Source organism: Ceratotherium simum, chromosome 26 (assembly GCF_057802395.1).
Source record: "Ceratotherium simum simum isolate JZ-2026a chromosome 26, ASM5780239v1, whole genome shotgun sequence".
Taxonomy (NCBI): Eukaryota; Metazoa; Chordata; class Mammalia; order Perissodactyla; family Rhinocerotidae; genus Ceratotherium; species Ceratotherium simum.
This window is the reverse complement of record NC_141925.1, coordinates 38,176,429-38,196,403: the sequence shown is the minus strand read 5'-3', so window position 1 is coordinate 38,196,403 and position 19,975 is coordinate 38,176,429. Positions and strand designations below refer to the sequence as shown.

The 19,975-nt window shown below is 42.7% G+C and overlaps 1 protein-coding gene across 13 annotated transcripts in view; it reads right to left on the bottom strand.

Moving 5' to 3' along the window:
• The window catches only part of TRRAP (transformation/transcription domain associated protein), a 118,434-nt gene that overhangs the window by 14,533 nt on the left and 83,926 nt on the right, over nucleotides 1-19,975 (bottom strand). For 7 of the 13 annotated variants that reach the window (XM_087417555.1, XM_087417558.1, XM_087417562.1 and 4 more), the window contains 10 exons: nucleotides 19,538-19,673; nucleotides 16,386-16,577; nucleotides 14,358-14,586; nucleotides 13,495-13,760; nucleotides 12,825-12,925; nucleotides 8,602-8,803; nucleotides 7,184-7,348; nucleotides 5,574-5,664; nucleotides 4,098-4,297; nucleotides 3,055-3,316 (listed from right to left, as the gene is read on the bottom strand). In XM_087417555.1, coding sequence (XP_087273681.1) covers nucleotides 3,055-3,316; nucleotides 4,098-4,297; nucleotides 5,574-5,664; nucleotides 7,184-7,348; nucleotides 8,602-8,803; nucleotides 12,825-12,925; nucleotides 13,495-13,760; nucleotides 14,358-14,586; nucleotides 16,386-16,577; nucleotides 19,538-19,673 — 1,844 coding nt within the window. The remainder of the gene's footprint in view (nucleotides 1-3,054; nucleotides 3,317-4,097; nucleotides 4,298-5,573; nucleotides 5,665-7,183; nucleotides 7,349-8,601; nucleotides 8,804-12,824; nucleotides 12,926-13,494; nucleotides 13,761-14,357; nucleotides 14,587-16,385; nucleotides 16,578-19,537; nucleotides 19,674-19,975) is intronic. The other 6 variants (XM_087417560.1, XM_087417561.1, XM_087417565.1 and 3 more) reach the window with 3 other exon arrangements.

Below are 19,975 nucleotides of genomic sequence, written 5' to 3'. Positions count from 1 at the left end.
CAGGCTGTCAGACCTGGTCAAAGGAGACCTGGCGGACATGAAACCCTGTGTGCCATATCTCATGGGCAGGGTACATGATTTCTGAGGTAACTATGGTGAGGAGCCGACTCCAGAGTCTACCCCCTAAGGAAGCTGACGCTCACTGTGTGGTTTGCACTTTTGAGCCCAGCCGGGGAAGCAGGGCAGACCTGGGTTTAAAGCCCAGCTCGTCCACTTCCCAGCTCCGTAACTTTAAGCACGTTATTTAACCTCTCCGAGCCTCATTTTTCTCATCCATAAAACAGGAAGAGGACTGATGAACAGCACCAACCCATAAGGGTTAAATTTAACGAGGGAGCATGAACGGGGCGCTTGGTAGAATACCTGGCTAGCCCGACAGTCCCAATCATCACGCCCATGGGTGAGTCTAATGTACACAGTTGTAGTCAGTTTTATGAAAGTCAATGTATATTCTTGAGTTTTTTTCATGGCATTTACTGGTTTCCCTTTAACTTCAGCACCACTTCACGTGAGCAGGTGGCTGGAGAGGTCTTCATGCACCAATGCAAGAGGAGGTGGAACTCCCCCACACTTCAGAGCAGAGCTGTGACAGAGGCCACCCAGCAGGGACGTAGGCAGCTTCACACAAGGGGCCCTTTCTTCTCAACTCTGGATCAGGAAGGTGCTACAGGCTCATGCCTGATCTCGATGCAATCTCTTTTTCTTGTTTCTTTTTGTTAACTTTTATTTTGAAATAAATATAGACTCACAGGTGTGCAAAGAAATGTACAGGGAGAGCCAGACACCCCTTCCCCAAATCAAGAAATTGGCACTGGCACAATCCACAGGGCTGATTCAGGTTTCGTCAGTTACAGGTGTGCTCTGCAAGTGCGTGTCTCTATGCATCGTCACACAGGTAGTGCTGCAAAGCCAGCACTACAACCACGACGTTCTCCTGCCTGACACCACAGACCTGCGTATCACCCCTCAGAGCCCCACCTCCTCCTCCCCGCACCCCTGAGGCCCAGCCACCGCTAATCCCTTCTCCATCTCTGTTAGGATGTTATCTCACAAATGCTTCATACACAAGAATCACGCAGTAGGTGTCCTTTCGAGATTGGCTTTTTGCACTCAGTGTAATTTCTTTGAGGTTCATCCAAGGCGCTGTATCAATAGTTAAGTCCTTTTATTCGTTTCATATGAGCATCAAAGTACCAGACTGTTCATCCATTCTCCTCCGAGGGGCATTCAGGTGGTTTCCAGTTTGGGGCTATCACAAATCAAGTGGCTTTATAAACATCCCTATACAAGCACCTGCACCAAGTCAGTCTCCACGCTCTGGGGTCAATTCAATGTACTGTTTCTGAACTTCCTTTCACCTCCTCACAGGCTCCTCGTCAACAGCCAACACACGAGATGTTGCTGGAGCATGAAGTATAACCCTCCTTCTCTCTGCAGACGAGAACACGGTGCTGAAACAGGGAGAGGGCCCTTCCCGGGCACAGACGACCGGGACAGCTGGAGAGCTCTGAAACCCACTCCAGTGTGAGCCTCACAGCTGTCTTCTTTCAAGTTTCAGTTTTTGTCATCTTTTTAACATCAAAATCCAGATGATCTAGATTTTCCAACTTCTAATTCTCTATTTGATTTAATGATCTGGGTATTTTAAGATCAAGACATACTGAATATCACTTCTTTTAAGTGAAATATGATGGCTTCCACAAAAAGTGCATCTCAGACTCCTGCTTTTTCAGAGAAAGGTGTCACACCACACGTCACGTGAACTTCACAAAGCAAAAATCTAGGATGATGGAAGCACTTCAGGGTAAAAGACATGAGAGGGCATGACTCATATTTTATTTTTCAGAGTGCTTTCCCCAAGGTGCTGGTTCATCAGTGGAAGCCCCTTGATCTAATGCCAAACTCACACATCAGGAGCAGGAAGCCCAGCACCCAGGGCTGCCTGGAGGGAAAGCAGGGCACACACTGTATTTCAGATGGATTTAAAGTTAAGTCATGGCCGTAACTGCAAAGTATCCTTTGCAATTAGTGGGATAAATATTCTCTTTTACATTATTTCAATCTACTCTATATACACACATATTTTTAATTGTGTTCTCTGAGATATGAATTGTTAAAAGATACTTTAAATATCTAAAAATGTGAACAATTTATTCTATGGTTTAATACATCAGTGAAGAAAATGTTTTAAAGAGTTACAAAAGCAGTAATTAAGCTGAAGCATTTCCTTTAGATCTGGAACATTTTACTGGACAAATCTTGTTTTCACCTGATAATCACTCCTGTGCTGACACTTAAGACATAAAAGCCTGCAGAAGTTCCTCAGGCTGAAGGCTGGGACCCAGTGCTCCCAGGGGAGAGAGCCCACCCCGGGCTCCTCTGCCACAGGAACGGGGATGGAGGCAGACATCGTGGGAACAAACACTCCGAGCTCTAGGGGACCTGGTCACGCCTGCATGCGCACTGGGGGACTAGGGGCCCTATGTGACAGATGAAGACTCAGGCTAAGGGAGACGGGACCATTCACCTCAGGTCACCCAGAAAGTAGTGGAGCCAGGATTCATGCTCCTGTGGGTCTAGGGAAACGTGTGAACCTGAACCAGGGACAAGTAATGAAATAGAGTCTCCCTATCATTGTGCCTCCAGAATCCACTACGAGTTTGAACTTCACTTGTCACCTCGAGCCCTGCACCTTTGAGTCCCACTGCCTCACCTTATACCATCGAGTTTTCACACGAAAACCAAGTGGAGGGAGGGATGGGAGAGCAAGAGCGGGTTCGTCCTAAAACCACCCTGTTTATAACCCCTGACGTGGAGCCCAGCGCTCTGGCTCCAAACCTTGACCCTTCACTGCAGAGAAGGACGTGTAGTCCCAGGCTGGTGAGCGTCACGATTTCCTTGTGATCGGGGTCTGCGTTTTAAACACAGGATAACCAGCTCACCCAGTACAGTGCTGATGAAAATGAATGAATACAATTAGCTTAGGTGTTAAAGACCGAGGAGAAACAGTAAGTGGAACCTTCCCTAGTACAGGAAGAGCAAAGCAAGACTCACCGGTCGTGAACTGGCCCTTCAGCTTCTGGAAGACGGGGTCCTGAGCAGTGGCTTGCGCCCGCCGGGCTAGAGACTCGGAGGCTGCGCTGGAGAACATGGTCGAGACGTTGGACACGTTCTCCAGGCCGACCCCGAATGTGCTCACCAACTTCTTGACAAAATTGAGAGTGTGGGGGGTAATCTTGGCATCAGACACGGCCCCACTTTTCTCAAATGCAACAGAGTAACATTTCGCCAGGCCCTGCTGGAGCTGCCTGAGAACCTGGTGGAAATAGACCAAAGATAACTCACAAAACAGAGCGCTGAAGCAACTGACCAACCAAAAAGCACCTGTCCAGCACATCCGCACTGCCACCAGCACTGTTTTCTGTGGCCACTTGGCAAACAGTTGGTGTAAAATCAGCGTGTGCAGAATAGATGGAATGCCTGTGTGCTCCACACCATGAACTACATTTTTAACAATGAGGAGTAAGTGTCCTGGACATTTAAAAAACCAAAAAACCCACTTTTCTGGTCACACACATACCCTTCTGTTGATTAATCACGGAAAAACCTTATTTTCAGAGAGCTTCAGTGTTACCGCTGCACGTCTGCGTGCAACACAAAACACACAGTAGTAACGAGGGGCCTAGGGGCAATGAAGGCTGGTTATTTCATCATCAGCTTACCCAACCACCATTAAGGAGGGGCCTGGCTGCTGAAAACATCACTGAGAACTAACTCCCTGGGTGTCACCCACATACCACTCCTGCTCACAGCCACCACTGCTGCCTGCTCAACTCAGGAATTTAAGTGATCGAGCAAACAGAAGCGAGCCAAGCAAGCATTTTAAGGCCAGAAATGGCTTTCTCAATTTCATCTTTTTCATTTGAAGTATTCTGCCTCAAATATTTAAGGCTGCACTAGTGTGCAGACATTAACTATCTGCCTGCTCCATCATTCAATTCAACAACAAAGATATAAAAAGACCAGGCAGATAATCGAAAGATAACACAGCCACAAAAGCACACAGAACAATACATTCCCAAGATCAGATCAAATACCTCTTCATGCCAGTTCTCTCTGAACCAGACCATCTGATCGACGATGCCTTCCAGGGAAGACAGGAGGGTGGGGTGGAGCTCCCGCTGCATGTGCATGATTCGGCTGCAGCGCCACATTGGGGCTGTGGCTCTTATGGGCCCTGGATCTGATGCAGAATGGGACTGGTTACCCACTGAACTTGGCTGCTGCTGTCCAGAATCTGAGAGCAACACACACAACGCCAATGTCAGCGCAAAACTGACCGATGCGAGAGCTCGGTGCTCTAGAGGACCCACCGGCCAAAGGAACGCTGGTTCCTGCCGTGTGTTAACACGTTGTGAGAGCGTGTGGGAGATGCCCTGGTTCTAAGGAGAGGTGCACGGGGGGCCTGTACACCCTGGCTTTGGTAAAAAGCAAAAAGCGCACATGTTGTATGAAAAAGCAAACAGGGCGCATGCCTACTGTGACCTGGGTGAGGGCGGACAAGTGCTCACTGTACTTGCCCTTTCACCCTGACTGTAAGTCTGAATATTGTTAAAATGTTTGGAAAAAGTAGTTCACAATGCATTCCTTGTATTATATGCTTGCTCAGAGAATCTAAAAGTAGATGAGGAAGTCTACATTTTTTCCTCTAGGAAAGCCAAACCATGTGTGTAAAATAATATTTTAAGAAAATACAGTCACTTGCTGTATGAAAAATATGTTGTGAGCCCCTGAAGCCCATTTTTACAGCTTCAGCTTGCATAGAATAAAAAATCAATTTTCAAATGACCAAACAGAAATCCACCTAGGTAGACCCAGGGGGTCAGAGCTGAAATGCACTGTGCAATCTCCTGACCCACCCAGCAGTGGGCGGTGCTACCACGGTCCAGCAGATAAAGTCACCTGCTTAGAAAGACTCTGGCCTCGAAGCATGAATGTCTGGGTATTAAAAAAATTGTGAGGCAAACGGTGCTTTAATTGCTTATAAAGTACCATGTTTAGTGGGTATCTAAAACCATTAAATAAGTTATTTCTTTACATACTAGGACTATTCAATATAGATTAAAAGTCATACATTTTGAGTAAATTTTTACATCGGATAAGATTGATTTCTATGCTGATTTCTTCTGACAGCTGAAGATATTCCTTATAACCTTATAACATACATATAGTAACTGACATTGATACTGCTTACCAGGATGCATTTATAGCTAATGAGGCAAGTTAAACTTTATAATTATTTCTAACTAAAAATTTCATGTTTTTTCTACTCACGGATCAAGTCACTCAGGTACATGAAACACTCAGTTCATTTTGGCAGAGGAAAACCATAAACCTGACTCAGAGATCAGGCTTTGCCTCTTGGGCCCAGTGTCCTCTCACTGGCTAAAGAAAAGCCCGGCCCACATGCTGGCAGCGAGCTGTGGGGCAGGCGTGTGTCCACAGCAGTCAGGACACGGAATGCCCCACGAAGCGACCCTCCTCGCCTGGCTGCGGGCCCCACTGAGACGTACCGCTCTTGTAGCGCTCCCGCTGCTCTATTTTCAGGGTCAGGTACAGGGTCCGGATAGGAAAGTAGACTGCTTGGGGATACACTCGTCCAACCTGCTCAGAGACACGGGGTAATGAAGAGCACTGCTCACACTGCACTTCTGGATGAAGACAACTTGTATTAAAAATAGTCGATGCTCATCATAAATAGGGAGCTGGTCTGCATTTGGACCAAGGAAGTAAATACTGCACCATTGATCTAATTCATGAGGCCGGATTAAACTACCAGTAAAACATCTAGTTTAGCTTTAAAAGACCCAAGAAAGATCAACGTGGTGCATTTCATCAGTTCTGCCCAGGGCCTGTCAATGACAGAGAAACCACACTTCCATTTGACTCAGTAAATCTGAAGAAGGCAAAACGCACAAGTCCCCAGACCTTACTCGGGCAGATAGCAGGAAAACAATGACCTCAGTCAGTCTTTGCATTGGGCACAGCTCACTGGACTTGTGACCTGATTCTAACTGACAAGGAGGCTCATTAGTGAATAACTTTACTCTGTGTGACTGCAGCAAGAGGTGACTGAAAATTTTCTATTTAAGGTAAGAATCCCCAATTTTACCAAACTGGGGTTATTATGGCTCCTTTAAAAGGGCTGAGTAGATACTATCTAGCTCAGACAGAGGCCACAGGGTGGCTGGCTAACATACATTTAGAGATGTTCAAGGAATGACAATACCCAATAAACTGAATCTACATCCCAACAGATAAACTCCAAAATGCCAGCACCCAGGAACACTGCTACAGCCTCTCAAGGGAAAAATAAAATCATTTCTGGGTACAAGGCAGATGATGCATCACACGTAAAGAGCAAAGTACACAGGATAGACAGAAGGATGAGCACATGTTCCTAAGTGCTTGGTTACAGTGCTACTCATTCATGAAAAGCTCTATGACTCCGTAATTTTATAAAAAGCAGCACACAGTCAAAGGTACTCGGACCAAACTGTATCCAAATTTCTAATGTTTGGGTCCTTCTTCTGGGTCCTCCCTCTACCCTCAGTCTTTTCACAGGAGAGGGACGATCTGGAACCATTCTCAAATAATGGCCACTAAAGCCTTTTTTATAGGACTCTGGCCTGTCCAATTCCCCACCCCGCACAACTTTCAGCCTCTAACAGCTGCAGCCAAGCAACTGTACGGAGGGCAATGACTATCACAACGATGGCAAATGTTAGTCTTAAGGGAAGCTCTGAAGAGCTGCTAGCACATGGCAGGAAATCAGCTGTAAGATCTCAATCAGACACACATCTCACTGTGAGTTACTCTGAGTTCTCACTAGTAATCTCACATCTTAAGAGAATATTTTACTTGAATTGTACGTGACAACATGTTCAAACAAAGAAATTAGCATTTTAACACTATAATCCTCTACCAGTTTATTTCATTTCAACCTCAATATATTCTTCAATCACTTTCAATTGTGCTTTATATCAAGTGATATCTAAATGTGTACATCTTCTCATCTCTTTGACTTATTTTCAATACTTTGAGCATCCATTTTCTTTCTGGAAAAAAAGGATGTGAAATGAAGACAATTTTTTTGTGAACAAAGACATCTTGCTATTCCCACCTGGCTAATGAGGTTCAAAAGCAGCTTTCCCTCGGAGCCAACCAGACAGGTGAGCAGCTGTGGGATCCAGGCCAGCCACTGGATGGGTGGCACACCGATGCAGTACTTGTCAACAGCATCTGCCAAAGTATTTTTGTCATCATCAAAACTCAAAAGCCACAGCACCTAAGACAGAAGAAAAAATTCTAGAGTTCAATGAAAATTCTGAGGCCCTTAATCGTGACTTTTCCCCAACATTAAAACACTCTATAGAGTAGCTTTACTGGCAATGCAGAAACACATCTACAAGAGGGCCAGCAATATTGCTAAACTTAAAATATATATTTTACAGATAAGTAAAATCTAAAATTGGACTATTGTTTTTCTCTAGATTTAGCTTTAATGCCAATTACTAACTGATCCAATCTGCTGGCCAGGGGTGGCCCGTGACCCCAAGGAGGCAACAGATGGCCAGGTGATTAGCTGGCCAACCTGCTAATCACAAGTGCTCTCACCAGAACAAAAGGCACTTCTGCTACAAATCTCAGATGAACACCACCCTAGGATCAGGGCGGCCACATGTTGGCAGCCTGGTGTCCACAGACATCTGAAACAATTACATTGAGAAGCCAGCAAATTTGGAGTCAGATATTTAGGCAGCTTCTTTCTGTTACTATAATTGGGTTGTGCTTCTACAGTTGGCTTTAACTACTAGGTGCTGACGTTCGTTCCAAATTTTGACGTTAAATCAAGAAATTCTAAAAAATCCAAACCTTTAATGGACAAAACAGAAAAGTAGAACAATTTTCTTAAGTTTTCTGCAAGAATTAATTCTGGGTTGTATTTCTGTGTTCTTTGGGAAGGACAGGACGAGAGGGAGCAATACTGAAGAAGGACTCTCGGTCACGAGGGTCATCGTGGGGCATGTGTCAATTGCTGACCCTGTCCCTGGTGCTAGACTGGGGCAACGTGGAATGAGAACTCTAGCAGTTGAGACCTCACTCTGAAGTGTTTGCAGAGATCATGTGGTTCAGTGTCACCTGCGACTAGAGCTAACCAGCTCTGTGGCTGTGTGCGCTGTCCCTGCAGGTGAGAGATTAGAATCCATTGGGTGTCTGGCAGGTAAGTCGCCCTTGCAGACCCCTCGTCAGTCTGCAGGAATCTCTGTCCAGTGTGAGATCCCACAGAGAACGCTGGACTGGAGTCCTAAGACCTAGACTCAAGGCTCAGTTTTGTATGGGACCCCGAACGTGTTCAGGACTCAGTATTCTCAGCTTAAAAATGGAACTATGGAAGAGACTTTGAAGAGTGATGGGAATTGAGAGTTAAGGCATGAAATAACGCCTCACACCAGCATGCGTTAGTAAATAGCTGAATTTTCATCCAAACTTGAAGGCTACCAGGTAGTCTTTGGTCAAAGCTAATTCTTTTGGTCTCACCTTGGCTAAGTACTTCCTGGATTTGCTCTCGTTCTGATGCCGGCAGGCGTGCAGGTAACAGGTAATGGCAGACACTCCAAGATGCAGCTGCCGCTCCTTCACGAAGATGTTCTCCAGGTAGTCACCCCACATGGCCCAAGCCTTCACAAGCACATCATGCATTTGCACAGCTGCAGAAAAGGCTTTGTTTGCTTCCTCAGACCTGTGAGGGCACAAAATCAAAACAAATATTTTTTAGATGAACTTCACATAACATAAAATCAATCATTTTAAAGTGAATAATTCATGGGCATTTAGTACATTCAAAATGTCGTGCAACCACTACCTCCATCTAGTTCCAAAATATTTTCATCACCCCAAAAGAAAATCCTAACCACTGAGCAGTCGTTCTCCATTCCCCCAACCTCCAGCCCCTGGGGCCACCAATCTGCTTTCTGTCTCTATGGATTTTCCTATTCTGCATGTTCCATATAAACTGAATCATACATTATATGATTTTTTTGTGTCTGGCTTCTCTCACTTAGCGTAGTGTTTTTGAGGTTCATCCATGTTGCAGTACATGTCAGCACCTCATTCCTTTTAACGGCTGAATACTATTCCATTGTGCACATCCACATTTTGTTTACCCATTCACCTGAGTTGTTTTGACGTTTTGGCTATTATAAACAGTGCTGCTATGAACATTCATGAACAAGGATGTGCTTGAGCAGCCATTTTCCATTCTTTTGGGTATATACATAGGAGTGGAATTGCTAAGTCATATGATAATCCTATGTTTAATTTTTTGAGGTACTGCCCAACTGTCTTCCACAGTGGTTGCACAATGTTACTATCATACCAACAATGCACAAGACATCAGAAGAGAACTACAGACTCATATCCCTTATGAATATAGGTGCAAACATCCTTAAAAAAAATACCAGCAAACCAAATCCATGGGCAGTATTAAAAGGATTACTCACCACGATCAACTGGGATTTATCCCAGCAATGCAAGGTGGTGGTTCAACATACAAAAATCAATCAATACAATATACCATATAACAGAATGGAGGAGAAAAACATGATCATTTTCGTTGATGCAGAAGAAGCATTTGACAAAATTCAACACTCTCTCATGATAAAAACACCCAACAAACTAGGAATAGAGGAAACTACCTCAACATAATACAGGTCACATCTGAAAAGCCCACAGCTAACATCACACTCAATGGTGAAAGACTGAAAGGTTTTCCACTAAGAAGCCCACTTTCATCACTTCTATTTAACTCAGTACTGGGTGTCCTAGCCAGAGCAATTAGGCAAGAAAAAAAATAAAGGCACCCAGAATGAAAAGGAAGACGTAAAACTATCTCTATTTGCAGAGGACATGATCTTATATACAGAAAAACCCTAAAGAATCCACAAAAAAACTATTAGAGCAAATAAATTCAGAAAAGTTGAAAAATATAGGATCAATAAACAAAATTCAATTGTATTTCTATACCTTAGCAATGGACAATCTGAAAATAAAGTTAAGAAAACATTCTATAATAATATCAGAAGGAATAAAATATTTAACAATAAATTTAACATAAGAAATGCAAGCTTTGTACAATGAAAACTATAACACATTGTTAAAAGAAACTAAAGATGACCTAAATAAACCTATCTTGTGTTCATGGATTGGAACATCAGTACTGTTATGATGGCAATATTCCCCAAATTAACCTACAGATTCAGTGCAATCCCTATAATAATTTCAACTGCCTTTTTTGCCTAAATGGATAACCTAAAATTCATATGGAAATAAGGTAAGGGGTAAGGGACCCCAAATAGCCAAACAATCTTGAAAAAGAACAAAGTTGAAGAACACTTCACAATTTCAAAACTTACTGCAAAGCAACAGTAACCAAGACAATGGGGTACCATCATAAGAATGAACATACACATCAATGGAACAGAATTAAGTGTCCAGAAATAAACCTATACATTTCTGGTCAACTGATTTTCAACAAGGATGCCGAGGCCATGCCCCGGGGAAAGAATCGTCTTTTCAACAAATGGTGCTGGGACAACAGGATATATACATGCAAAAGAATGAATGTGGACCACTACCTCATGTCATACCTAAAAATTAACTCAAAATGGATTAAAGACCTAAATGTAAGAGCTAAACCTACAAAACTCTGATAAGGAATCACCGGAGTAAATGCTCATGACCTTGGGTTAGGCAATGGTATCTTAGATATGACACCAAAAGGACAAGCAAAAGAAAAAGAAAGCAAAAGAAAAAAACAGAAAATTGAACTTCATCAAAATGATAAACTTTGAGCATTAAGGACACTATCAAGAAAGTGAGAAGACAGCCTATAAACAATGTGAGAAAATATCTACAAATGATATATCTGAAACAGACTTATATCCAGACATAAGAATTATAACTCAACAATAAAAAGTTAAATAACTCAATTAAAAAATGCACAAAAGAACTGAATAGACATTTCTATAGAGAAGATATACAAATGGTCAATAAGCACATAAAAGAGGCTAAACATCATTAGTCATCAAGAAAATGCAAACCAAAAGCACAATGAGATACCACGTCACACTCACTAGGATGGTGATAATCAGAAAAATGAAAAATAACAAGTGGTGGCTAGGATGCGGAGAAATTAGAAACCACAAACACTGTTGGTGGGAATGTAAAATGGTGCAGGCACTGTGGAAAACCGTTTGGCAGTTTCTCAAAAAGATAAATGAAATACCGTATGACCCAGCAATTCTGTTCCTAGGTACAGATCCCAGAAAACTGAAAACATGTCCACACAAAACCTTGTACGTGAATGTTCATGGCAGCATTATTCATAGTAGCCAAAAAGTGGAAACAACCCAAATATCCAATATATGGATATACAACGGAATATTATTCAGCCATGAAAAGGAACGAAGTACTGATACACGCTACAACATGAGTGAACCTTGAAAACATTATGCTAAGGGAAAGAAGCCAGTCACAAAGGGCCACATTGTGTATGATTCTAATTATGTGAAATGTTCAAAATAGGCAAACCATAGAGACAGAAAGTAGATTAGTGGTTGTCAAGGGACAAAGGAAGGGGAGAATAAGGAAGGAGTGACTGCTAATAGGTATGTGGTGTCTTTTGGGGAAGACAGAAATGTCTTAGAATTAGCAAGTGGTGATGACAGTATAACACTGTGAATACACTATGATCCACTGAATTGTACACTTTTGAATGGTGTATTTTATGTCATGTGAATTTAATACATTAAAAAAAAAAGGATAAAATGGGGCCAGCCTAGTGGTATAAGTGGTTAAGTTCATGCTCCCCGCTGCAGCGGCCTGGGGTTTGTGGGTTTGGATCCCAGGCGCAGACCTACACACCGCTCATCAAGCCATGCTGTGGCAGCATTCCACATACAAAATGGAGGAAGACTGGCACAGATGTTAGCTCAGCGACAATCTTCCTCAAGAAAAAAAAAAAAAAAAAGGATAAAACCCTTTCACCTTGACAAAATCACTTCCTTATTTAAAAATAAGCTAAAAATCCAACTCCTATATACTGAAAATGTGAAAAGTAGGCTTTAAAGCTCCACATACGGCAACAGGCAGCATCCTGTAAGTACATCTCATTTGTATACTTTTTACAAAATTTCATCTGATGTTCGTTTCTCTAAAACAAGATTCAGCAACCTTTTTCTATAATGGGCCAAACAGTAAATGGTTTAGGCTCTGCAGGCCACACAATTTCTGTTACGTCTCCTCAACTCTGCTGCCATAGTGTGAAAGCAGCCATAGACAACGCCAGTGGGTATGGGTGTGTTCCGATACATCATTTACAAAAACCAGACACTAGCCAGATTTGTCCCGTAGGCCACAGTTGACTGACCTACTGCTCTAAAACAAAATCATCTCCATAAAAGGAATCAACTCCGTTGCAAAATGTCATGCTGAGAAAACGGGGAAATGAATCCATGTTATCAGCAGTTCTATATTCCAACAACTCGTTTTTAAAAAGCTTTTTAAGTAATACACATCAGATTGGCTTATCAATCTGCTGCAAGTTACCATCTTCGCGGAGGTATAACACCAGAAATATCACACTTGACAACTATCACTAAATCATAGCAATTTCTAGCTTGAACATCACATTGGCTTCAAGTTATAAATAACTAAATAATCAGATGAGTTTCTCTCATCCTTCCCTTATACAACATACATACTTGTTGATCTGAGCCAAGAACATTCCCTTGAGTGCATAAAATTCAGCTGTCATCTCTTTTGTGAAATATTTTAAGTTTGTAGATTCAATAACTTCAAGGCCCTATTTAAACAAAAAAAAAGAGTAGGAAAAAAGTTCTTGAAATTTCTAGACAATAAAACAAAAACTTCATTAAAATATTTATCTAGGCAACAAGCCCTAAGGGTGACTAACAGCGTACTTTAAATTGACAAGACTTGCCTACCATGAATATTCGCTGACCGACAAGTGGTACTTAAACTGAGTCACTAAATGACAAGTTCAGTTCTAGATACCTTAAGGGTATGATTGTCTCCAAAGCTTCATATGTCTAGTCAGTTTCATTGCTTTTATGAATATTCCTCTGAACATAACCAAATTCTACCTCATACCCTCATAATCTTATAGTTTTTAATTTTCTTTCCTTAAATACATTAACCAAATATACAGCAGAACAGAAACCATCAAATATGCAAGTGGTTTCCTTTCCCTTTCTTGTTTTGGAAGGATTGTTTCCCACTACTACGGCTGTGTTTACAGAAAGTTCTAATCCTCCTTCCCTGTGATCTGAACCAGTTTCCAAGTGGACACTCCCACTCTTTCCTGGACCCCCTTGGCCAAGGGGCAGGCAGTGGGTCCCACTGGCACTCTACCTGCATACACTCGTTTTTCCCCATGACTCCTGCCAGTTGGAGGTAGCATTTGACTTGCTGTCGAATCTTCTGGAAGCAATCCACAATAGGAACGGTTGGAATAGTATGAATACGACTTAATATATCCAGAGCTACATTAACCAGTCCTTGTTTTCGGGCAATTTTCCCATATTGGATGATTGCTGAAGCTGATGCGTGAACCCCAAGCATAGCGTTATTTGAACTTGGATCATGCTGAGAACTATTTTCATAGGCAGTTACAATGGCTAGAAAGCAAAGAAACAAGTTATCAGTCCACATCAAACATTTCTCAAAGTATTCCACAATAAGGTTTCAATAAAAAATGAAAACAAACACACACAGCTTATGAAAATGGGAAGCTCTGTGATAAACCCTCATTACTTTTCCTTGTATTTTGTATCAAAAGAAAGATGTAAGCAGCACTAACTATTGAGTTGAGCTTTACCATCCTGGCTAACTAAATCACGAGGGATGCTCTAAACAAACAGATGCCTGGCAGCTTTAGGGGATGAGCAGAGGGGACCAGGAACACTCGAGAAGGCTACACATAGCCACCTGAGAGCAAATCTTCCTCCAAACAAAGAGTGCCACAACCTGTGGCTCCTATCCCACTGGTCTGAGCCCCTGATGCAACAGGCAGTGTCTAGCAGCAATTCTGTTCTAGCTAGAAAAAGGTAACAGGGAGGGGAAAAAAAGCTTCCCATCTTTCACCACCTGCATCTTTACCCTCACCATACCAACCATCACCTACCATACCCACCAAAAAATAGAAAATCTGGTAAAAGAAAAAACAAAACAAAACCAAGACATGAACCAGAAGAGTGGGGTGTCTGGAAAATTACATGATGAATGCATGCCGGACCAGGTAGGTTTACCCTGGTAATGATGCTGCCTCCACATGAAGACGCTGCTCCAGTGGGACAAGTCGTCAGACACAATGGGCAGCCTGTTCCTCCAGGTCTTCACCACCGTCTTCATGTCGTGCAGACTGTTGTTCCTCCCTAGGTTGGTCGGCTGTAAGCCTGCGTTTATTTGCGCAGCTTCCTGAAGTTCAATGATTTGCTGAGCTGCCTGAATGGGACCAGTGTAAGAAATTCCACAGTAAGCACTATATTACAGATCAAATGAGGAAAACAAATCACAGAGTCAATCAGGAGTCTGACCTTTATTAAGACCTCACGGTTCAATTACGAAAGGAAGCACTCTGACGTATACAGATACCCTACATCCCAGATTTAATTTCTTCTTCACCTCGAACACTACTCTCACGATCCTCCAATTTTAAAACCTCAGCTCTGCGGCTACTGTGAGACAGGAGATTGGGAGAACAACAGACTGCCCTTGCTGATGGGCAGTCTCCAAACTATCTTCTCTTCTCCATTCCCTTTGCCACCAACCAAGTGTGGCTCTTGTCTACAATGTCTAAGACAGAACAGCCTCGTCCCCCTGCCCTCAGGCTTTCCTTCCATCAACATTTAAACCCCACAGCCATATTAAATGTCTTACAACATGGTTCTAGCGATCTCTTTGGGCTGATATATATACTTTCAATCACATCCCTTATGAGTCTGTCTAGACTACTACTCTTTAAACCCCAGATGTGTTGCTGGCTCTAAACTTATGGTGCTGTCTCCTTCCCGGGAACATCCTGGACACAATTCTGAGGCTATCCCAACTCTACCCATCAAGTCCTACCTTCCCCTCCCACAGGGATTTCTCCCTCCTCTGAATGCTTATGCTTATTTTCTTTCCTACTCCCACAGCACTGAATTGTACTCTCCCTCTTATTTTAAATTTTGCTTCTTATGGATACACCTTCTCCCTCCAGTTAGATGTTCCTTTGAGGCAGAATCTACGTTTTAAAATTGTTTGAATCTTGCAAACAAAGCATCTTATTCAGAACTCAGTATCCTGTTGTTGGTCTTAATTTTAAAAACTGCCTAGAAGAATTCATGCTTTCCATCTATATTTCAAATTTAGCTCATTACATTCAGATTTTTGAAAACTTTATCTAATCCCTTCCCCAACCAAAACCTACTGAAAATAGAACAATGGGATGTTTGTTTTATAACGGCTTTACTGATACATAATTAAAATATCATCAAAATCACCCTTTAAAGTGTACAATTCTGTAGTTTTTAGTATATTCCCAGAGTTGTACAACTATCACCACTGTCTAACTATAGAACATTTACACCCTTACACCCTTCCCAAAGGAAGCCCTGGGCCCACTGGTAGCCACTCTCCATTCTCCCTCTTCCAGATGCTGATAACCACTCACCTGCTGGCAGAGTCCCCAGGGCGGGTATGTGTGTGCATGTGTGTGCGCATACACGCACGGAGGCTAGAGGAGTGGGAAGAAGTGTGTTCTGTGGAGAGGAGCAGCATGTGCAAGGGGAGAGATGCTTTAGAGACGAGCCCCTGAATGGCGGCTGGTGTGGCTGGAATACATCGTCAGAAATAGTGAAGATGATACACAAAGGAAGAGGCCAAGGCACAGGCTATTTAATCAGCAGTCTTAAGTGTCTCAGAGGATGCGAGACCTTTTCAGACTGAACAGTGAACATCATACTGATGGTGGTGTAGTAGGCATGAAAGAAAATTTCTGAAGCAAAAATGAAAATCATCAAAACCACTCCCGAGGATGGCTTCTGTCACTTAAACCCCTTGGAAGCTTCACAAATGGGAAGCAACACTTTATTCCTTGACATTTTGACTCGGGCCTTCCTTTCACTGAGGGTGAGTTTAACTAGGAAAGGAAAAGACAAGTGGAAGGAATTTCCTCTCTGCTGTCCAGCTCAGGTTACCAACCCCAGCCTGGATGGGAGGTGCTCTACTGGGATGGACCCATGAGACAGCACTGTACCCACCTGGAGAAGAGGCGTGTGCACATGGGACACCACGTGGGGCAGCCGCCGCCACTCACGGATGGCCAAGCTGCTGGCCATTTCCACCAGGCGTTCAATGAAGCTCAGCTGCTGCTCCTCAGGGTGGCAGATCGCCAGGTATCCACGGTACATGTTGACTTTCCAGGCCATCTCCTTGGGACAACTTACTTCCACCTGGTGGTGAAAGAACATTACATAGGAGCGATGAGCATTCTTCCTCTCAGTATAAAGAGTCAAAAATGAAAGCCAATTTTCTTGCAGCCAATTATGAAAAGCAATAAACAGAAATTAAGCCATAAATAGACGTTTATTTTCTTTAGAGAAGTCACGCATTTAGATAGCTTTTCCTGGATACTCTCCTTTTCTGAATACCAGTGAGTGGCCCATCTCTCTAGCTATGAAGGCATGCCCCAAGCTCCTTGCTTTAAAGGCATCAGTAGTTTCAAAAATAGAGGACGCTGATCAACACTGTTATGACAAGCAGATTAACAATCACCACTCGGCCACAAAGTTGCTAGCATATTTTCAACGTATTAAATATACGTTCATCTCCACTCTGATAAATGTTGGTATAATTTTGAATTGTTTACAGTTCATACGGTTATCCTGGGAAATTAATGTAACTTGGCCCACATTATACAAGGAAGCAGAAGACAGTGACTCAGGTTGATACTAGGAGTGAACATTCATAAATTTCACTGTCATTTAAAAGCCACACTTTTTCATCTACTTTAAAATTTCCGCCAGATTTCTTATGTCTTGGATATCAGTTCTACTACGAAGGAGACGGATCCTCGAGCCGTCGCATTTCCTCTCCTTGGCCTCTAACCCCTGCTCCTGCTCCCGCAGCTCATAGCCGGGTGCAGGCTCCACGTCCACTCCTGCGAGTGCCCACCACCTTCCAAAGAAAGCACTAGAACTCACTGCATTTTATCAGTCTCTTACATAGCATTTAAAATAGTAAATGATAAAAAATTAAAGTCTTTTAAAAAATAATCTTTGTGTATAAGAAGATGAGAGGATATCTTTGTTGGAGGAATTTTACAGAATTTGCTGTAACAAGATTAATAAAACATCGATTCTGAAGCACCTCTGGAAAGTAACAATAAAAATTACATACATTTCAGTGCCAGAACGCTATCTGGCTAAATGATATAAGAATAATAATGGTAATAATAATGTCATCTTGCATTTATATAACATTTTAGCTTGTTTTTTTACATCTTACTTTTTCCAAGCACATTCACATTCATGGCCCCTCTTAGATCTCAATAATCCAATGAAGAAGAAATTCAGGAAGGCAAACTTGTGAACACATCTGCTTCTAACACTATCCCCACCAATCTCACATTTTCTGGACTTAAACACTATTCAAGATAGGCTTTTGTCAATCCCAGCACCCACCCTCCGTAACACCAAGAACAAAGGCATCTCTTCTATTTTTTCCTCCACTGAAAAAAATTACCCCATCTATTAAATCAAACCAAGGAAGATACTACTGCAGCAGCACTACAATCACAATGCACAGAAACAAAAAGAAAAGTAACTTGTTGAGTTTTTTCCCTTTAAATATCAGCACATGAGTAAATAATTTAGTACTATCAAGACCATTTGAAATTATTTTACTGCACTACTCAGAATGTTTATTCATATACTTTGAGCTTTTTTCTAACCAGTAAGTACCCTACAATTTTTAGAAAATAATCAAGAGTTTATGAAAGAAGAAATTCATTTGTCAGACCTACGGACAGAATGATACTACATATATCCAGCTAAGTGAGACCTTGGAAAGGAGAAAAAAGAAAAGAAGCGAGCTAGAAATATTTATTCAGTGCAATGTTTATCAGATTAAAGAAAGAATGATCAACTGTAAATGCATTCTATCAGAGAGAGAGAGATATATATATATATTTTTTTTTTTTGGTGAGGAAGATTGGCCCTGAGCTAACATCTGCACCCATCTTACTCTGTTTTGTATATGGGGTGCCGCCACAGCATGGCTTGCTGAGCGGTGCATATGTCCGTGCCCCGGATTTGAACCTGCGAACCCCAGGCCACCGAAGCAGAGCGCTTGAACTTAACCACTATGCCACCGGGTCGGCCCCTACATATTCTTTACCTATATAAATCATTAGATATTTCTTGGAGCAACATGAATTCCCTGTATCAGGTGAGAAATTTCTCAGATCCCAACTGAAAAGTCAAGCCTGGTCTCCATTTCCACCCTCTGTGGTTAACAGTTTGTGACTACTTCAGTTTTTCAATCTTTCAAATTTTGTTAAAAAGCAACATTAGTAATGAAATAAACACTGTAGCCACAATACAGGTTAAAATTTTAGGTTCATCATTTCAAAGAAAGCGGCCCTACAATCTTCATGTGCTTTCGCAGTCTCCATCTTCGGAAGAAAGGAAAATCACTGGTGTGAATATAAATAAAGCCTTACAGGGTGAGACCAAGATGACAGCATTCCTCCCTCTAAACCCCATAACATGAACACCACATGGAAAAGGTTGAAACTGAGGAACAGCAGCAAGGAAGGGGTCAGGGGGGAATACGATGGCAGGGCACTGAGGCAGGAAAATTCCAAAGCAACAAGAACGGCTACCTCAGAAGACTGTCTAAGGCTAACAATGTGTCGTGGAGTTCAGATGACATACAGAGCTGCACTGTCCAATGACTTTTGATGCCTCCGCCAGAAGCTTCCCAGTGGGGAAAGGGAATTGTACTTCTGTGCCCAGTCTCCTGTTGCGTACTAAATTCCTCTGGACGGAGTTTAATTGTTTAAAATGTGGCACTCAACCAAGTTAATGACTCAACTTCACTTACACTGCACTATCATCACTTCCATGATACATAATGTGCTCTGAATATGATACCGTTTCATTCAACAAATTTTTACTGACAGCAACTAATCTTCCAGGCCCTGGCCTTGTATGACTCACCCAGGCCGTACTCACTTCCAATAACTCTTGCTTCCCAAGAGCTATCTTTCGTCTGCCAGGACGCCCACCTTGTTCTAAGTGAAGAGAACTCTCCCGGGAGATTCATGGCTTTGGTAAAAGGAACCCCCGCAGCTGTGGGGGACAGAACCTGAGAGTGGACGAATCGGCAGGAGGCGGAAGGGACGTCTCACCTGCACCAACGCCTCCTTCATGGCGGTCCAGTTGGACACCCGCCAAGCGCACTCCAGGACCAGGTATGGGTTTATGTGACCTTTGGACTGGCCGTATTCCGTCAAGGCTTCCCACTGGTTCAACTCCTTAGAGCACCTGGAAGAATAGGGATTCACGAGCAAAAGCTCAGTTACCAGCAGACTCAGACAGGGCCAGGCACAAGACTTTAAGGCATTTATTTCTATTCCACAGAAAGAAAAAAATTTCCTTCCCCACACAGAGAAGGGTGGGCTTCTGTGGGGTGCTGAGTCTTGCTCCCCTGTAGGTTCCACCCGCCCTCTGGAAGAAACTGCTCCCTGGAGCACCAAAAACACCCACCATACAGCAAAGAGCTCAGAGCAGCAGCGCCAGCAGATAAGCAGGAATCATTTATTGTTTCCCCAACAGACACTTTTAAT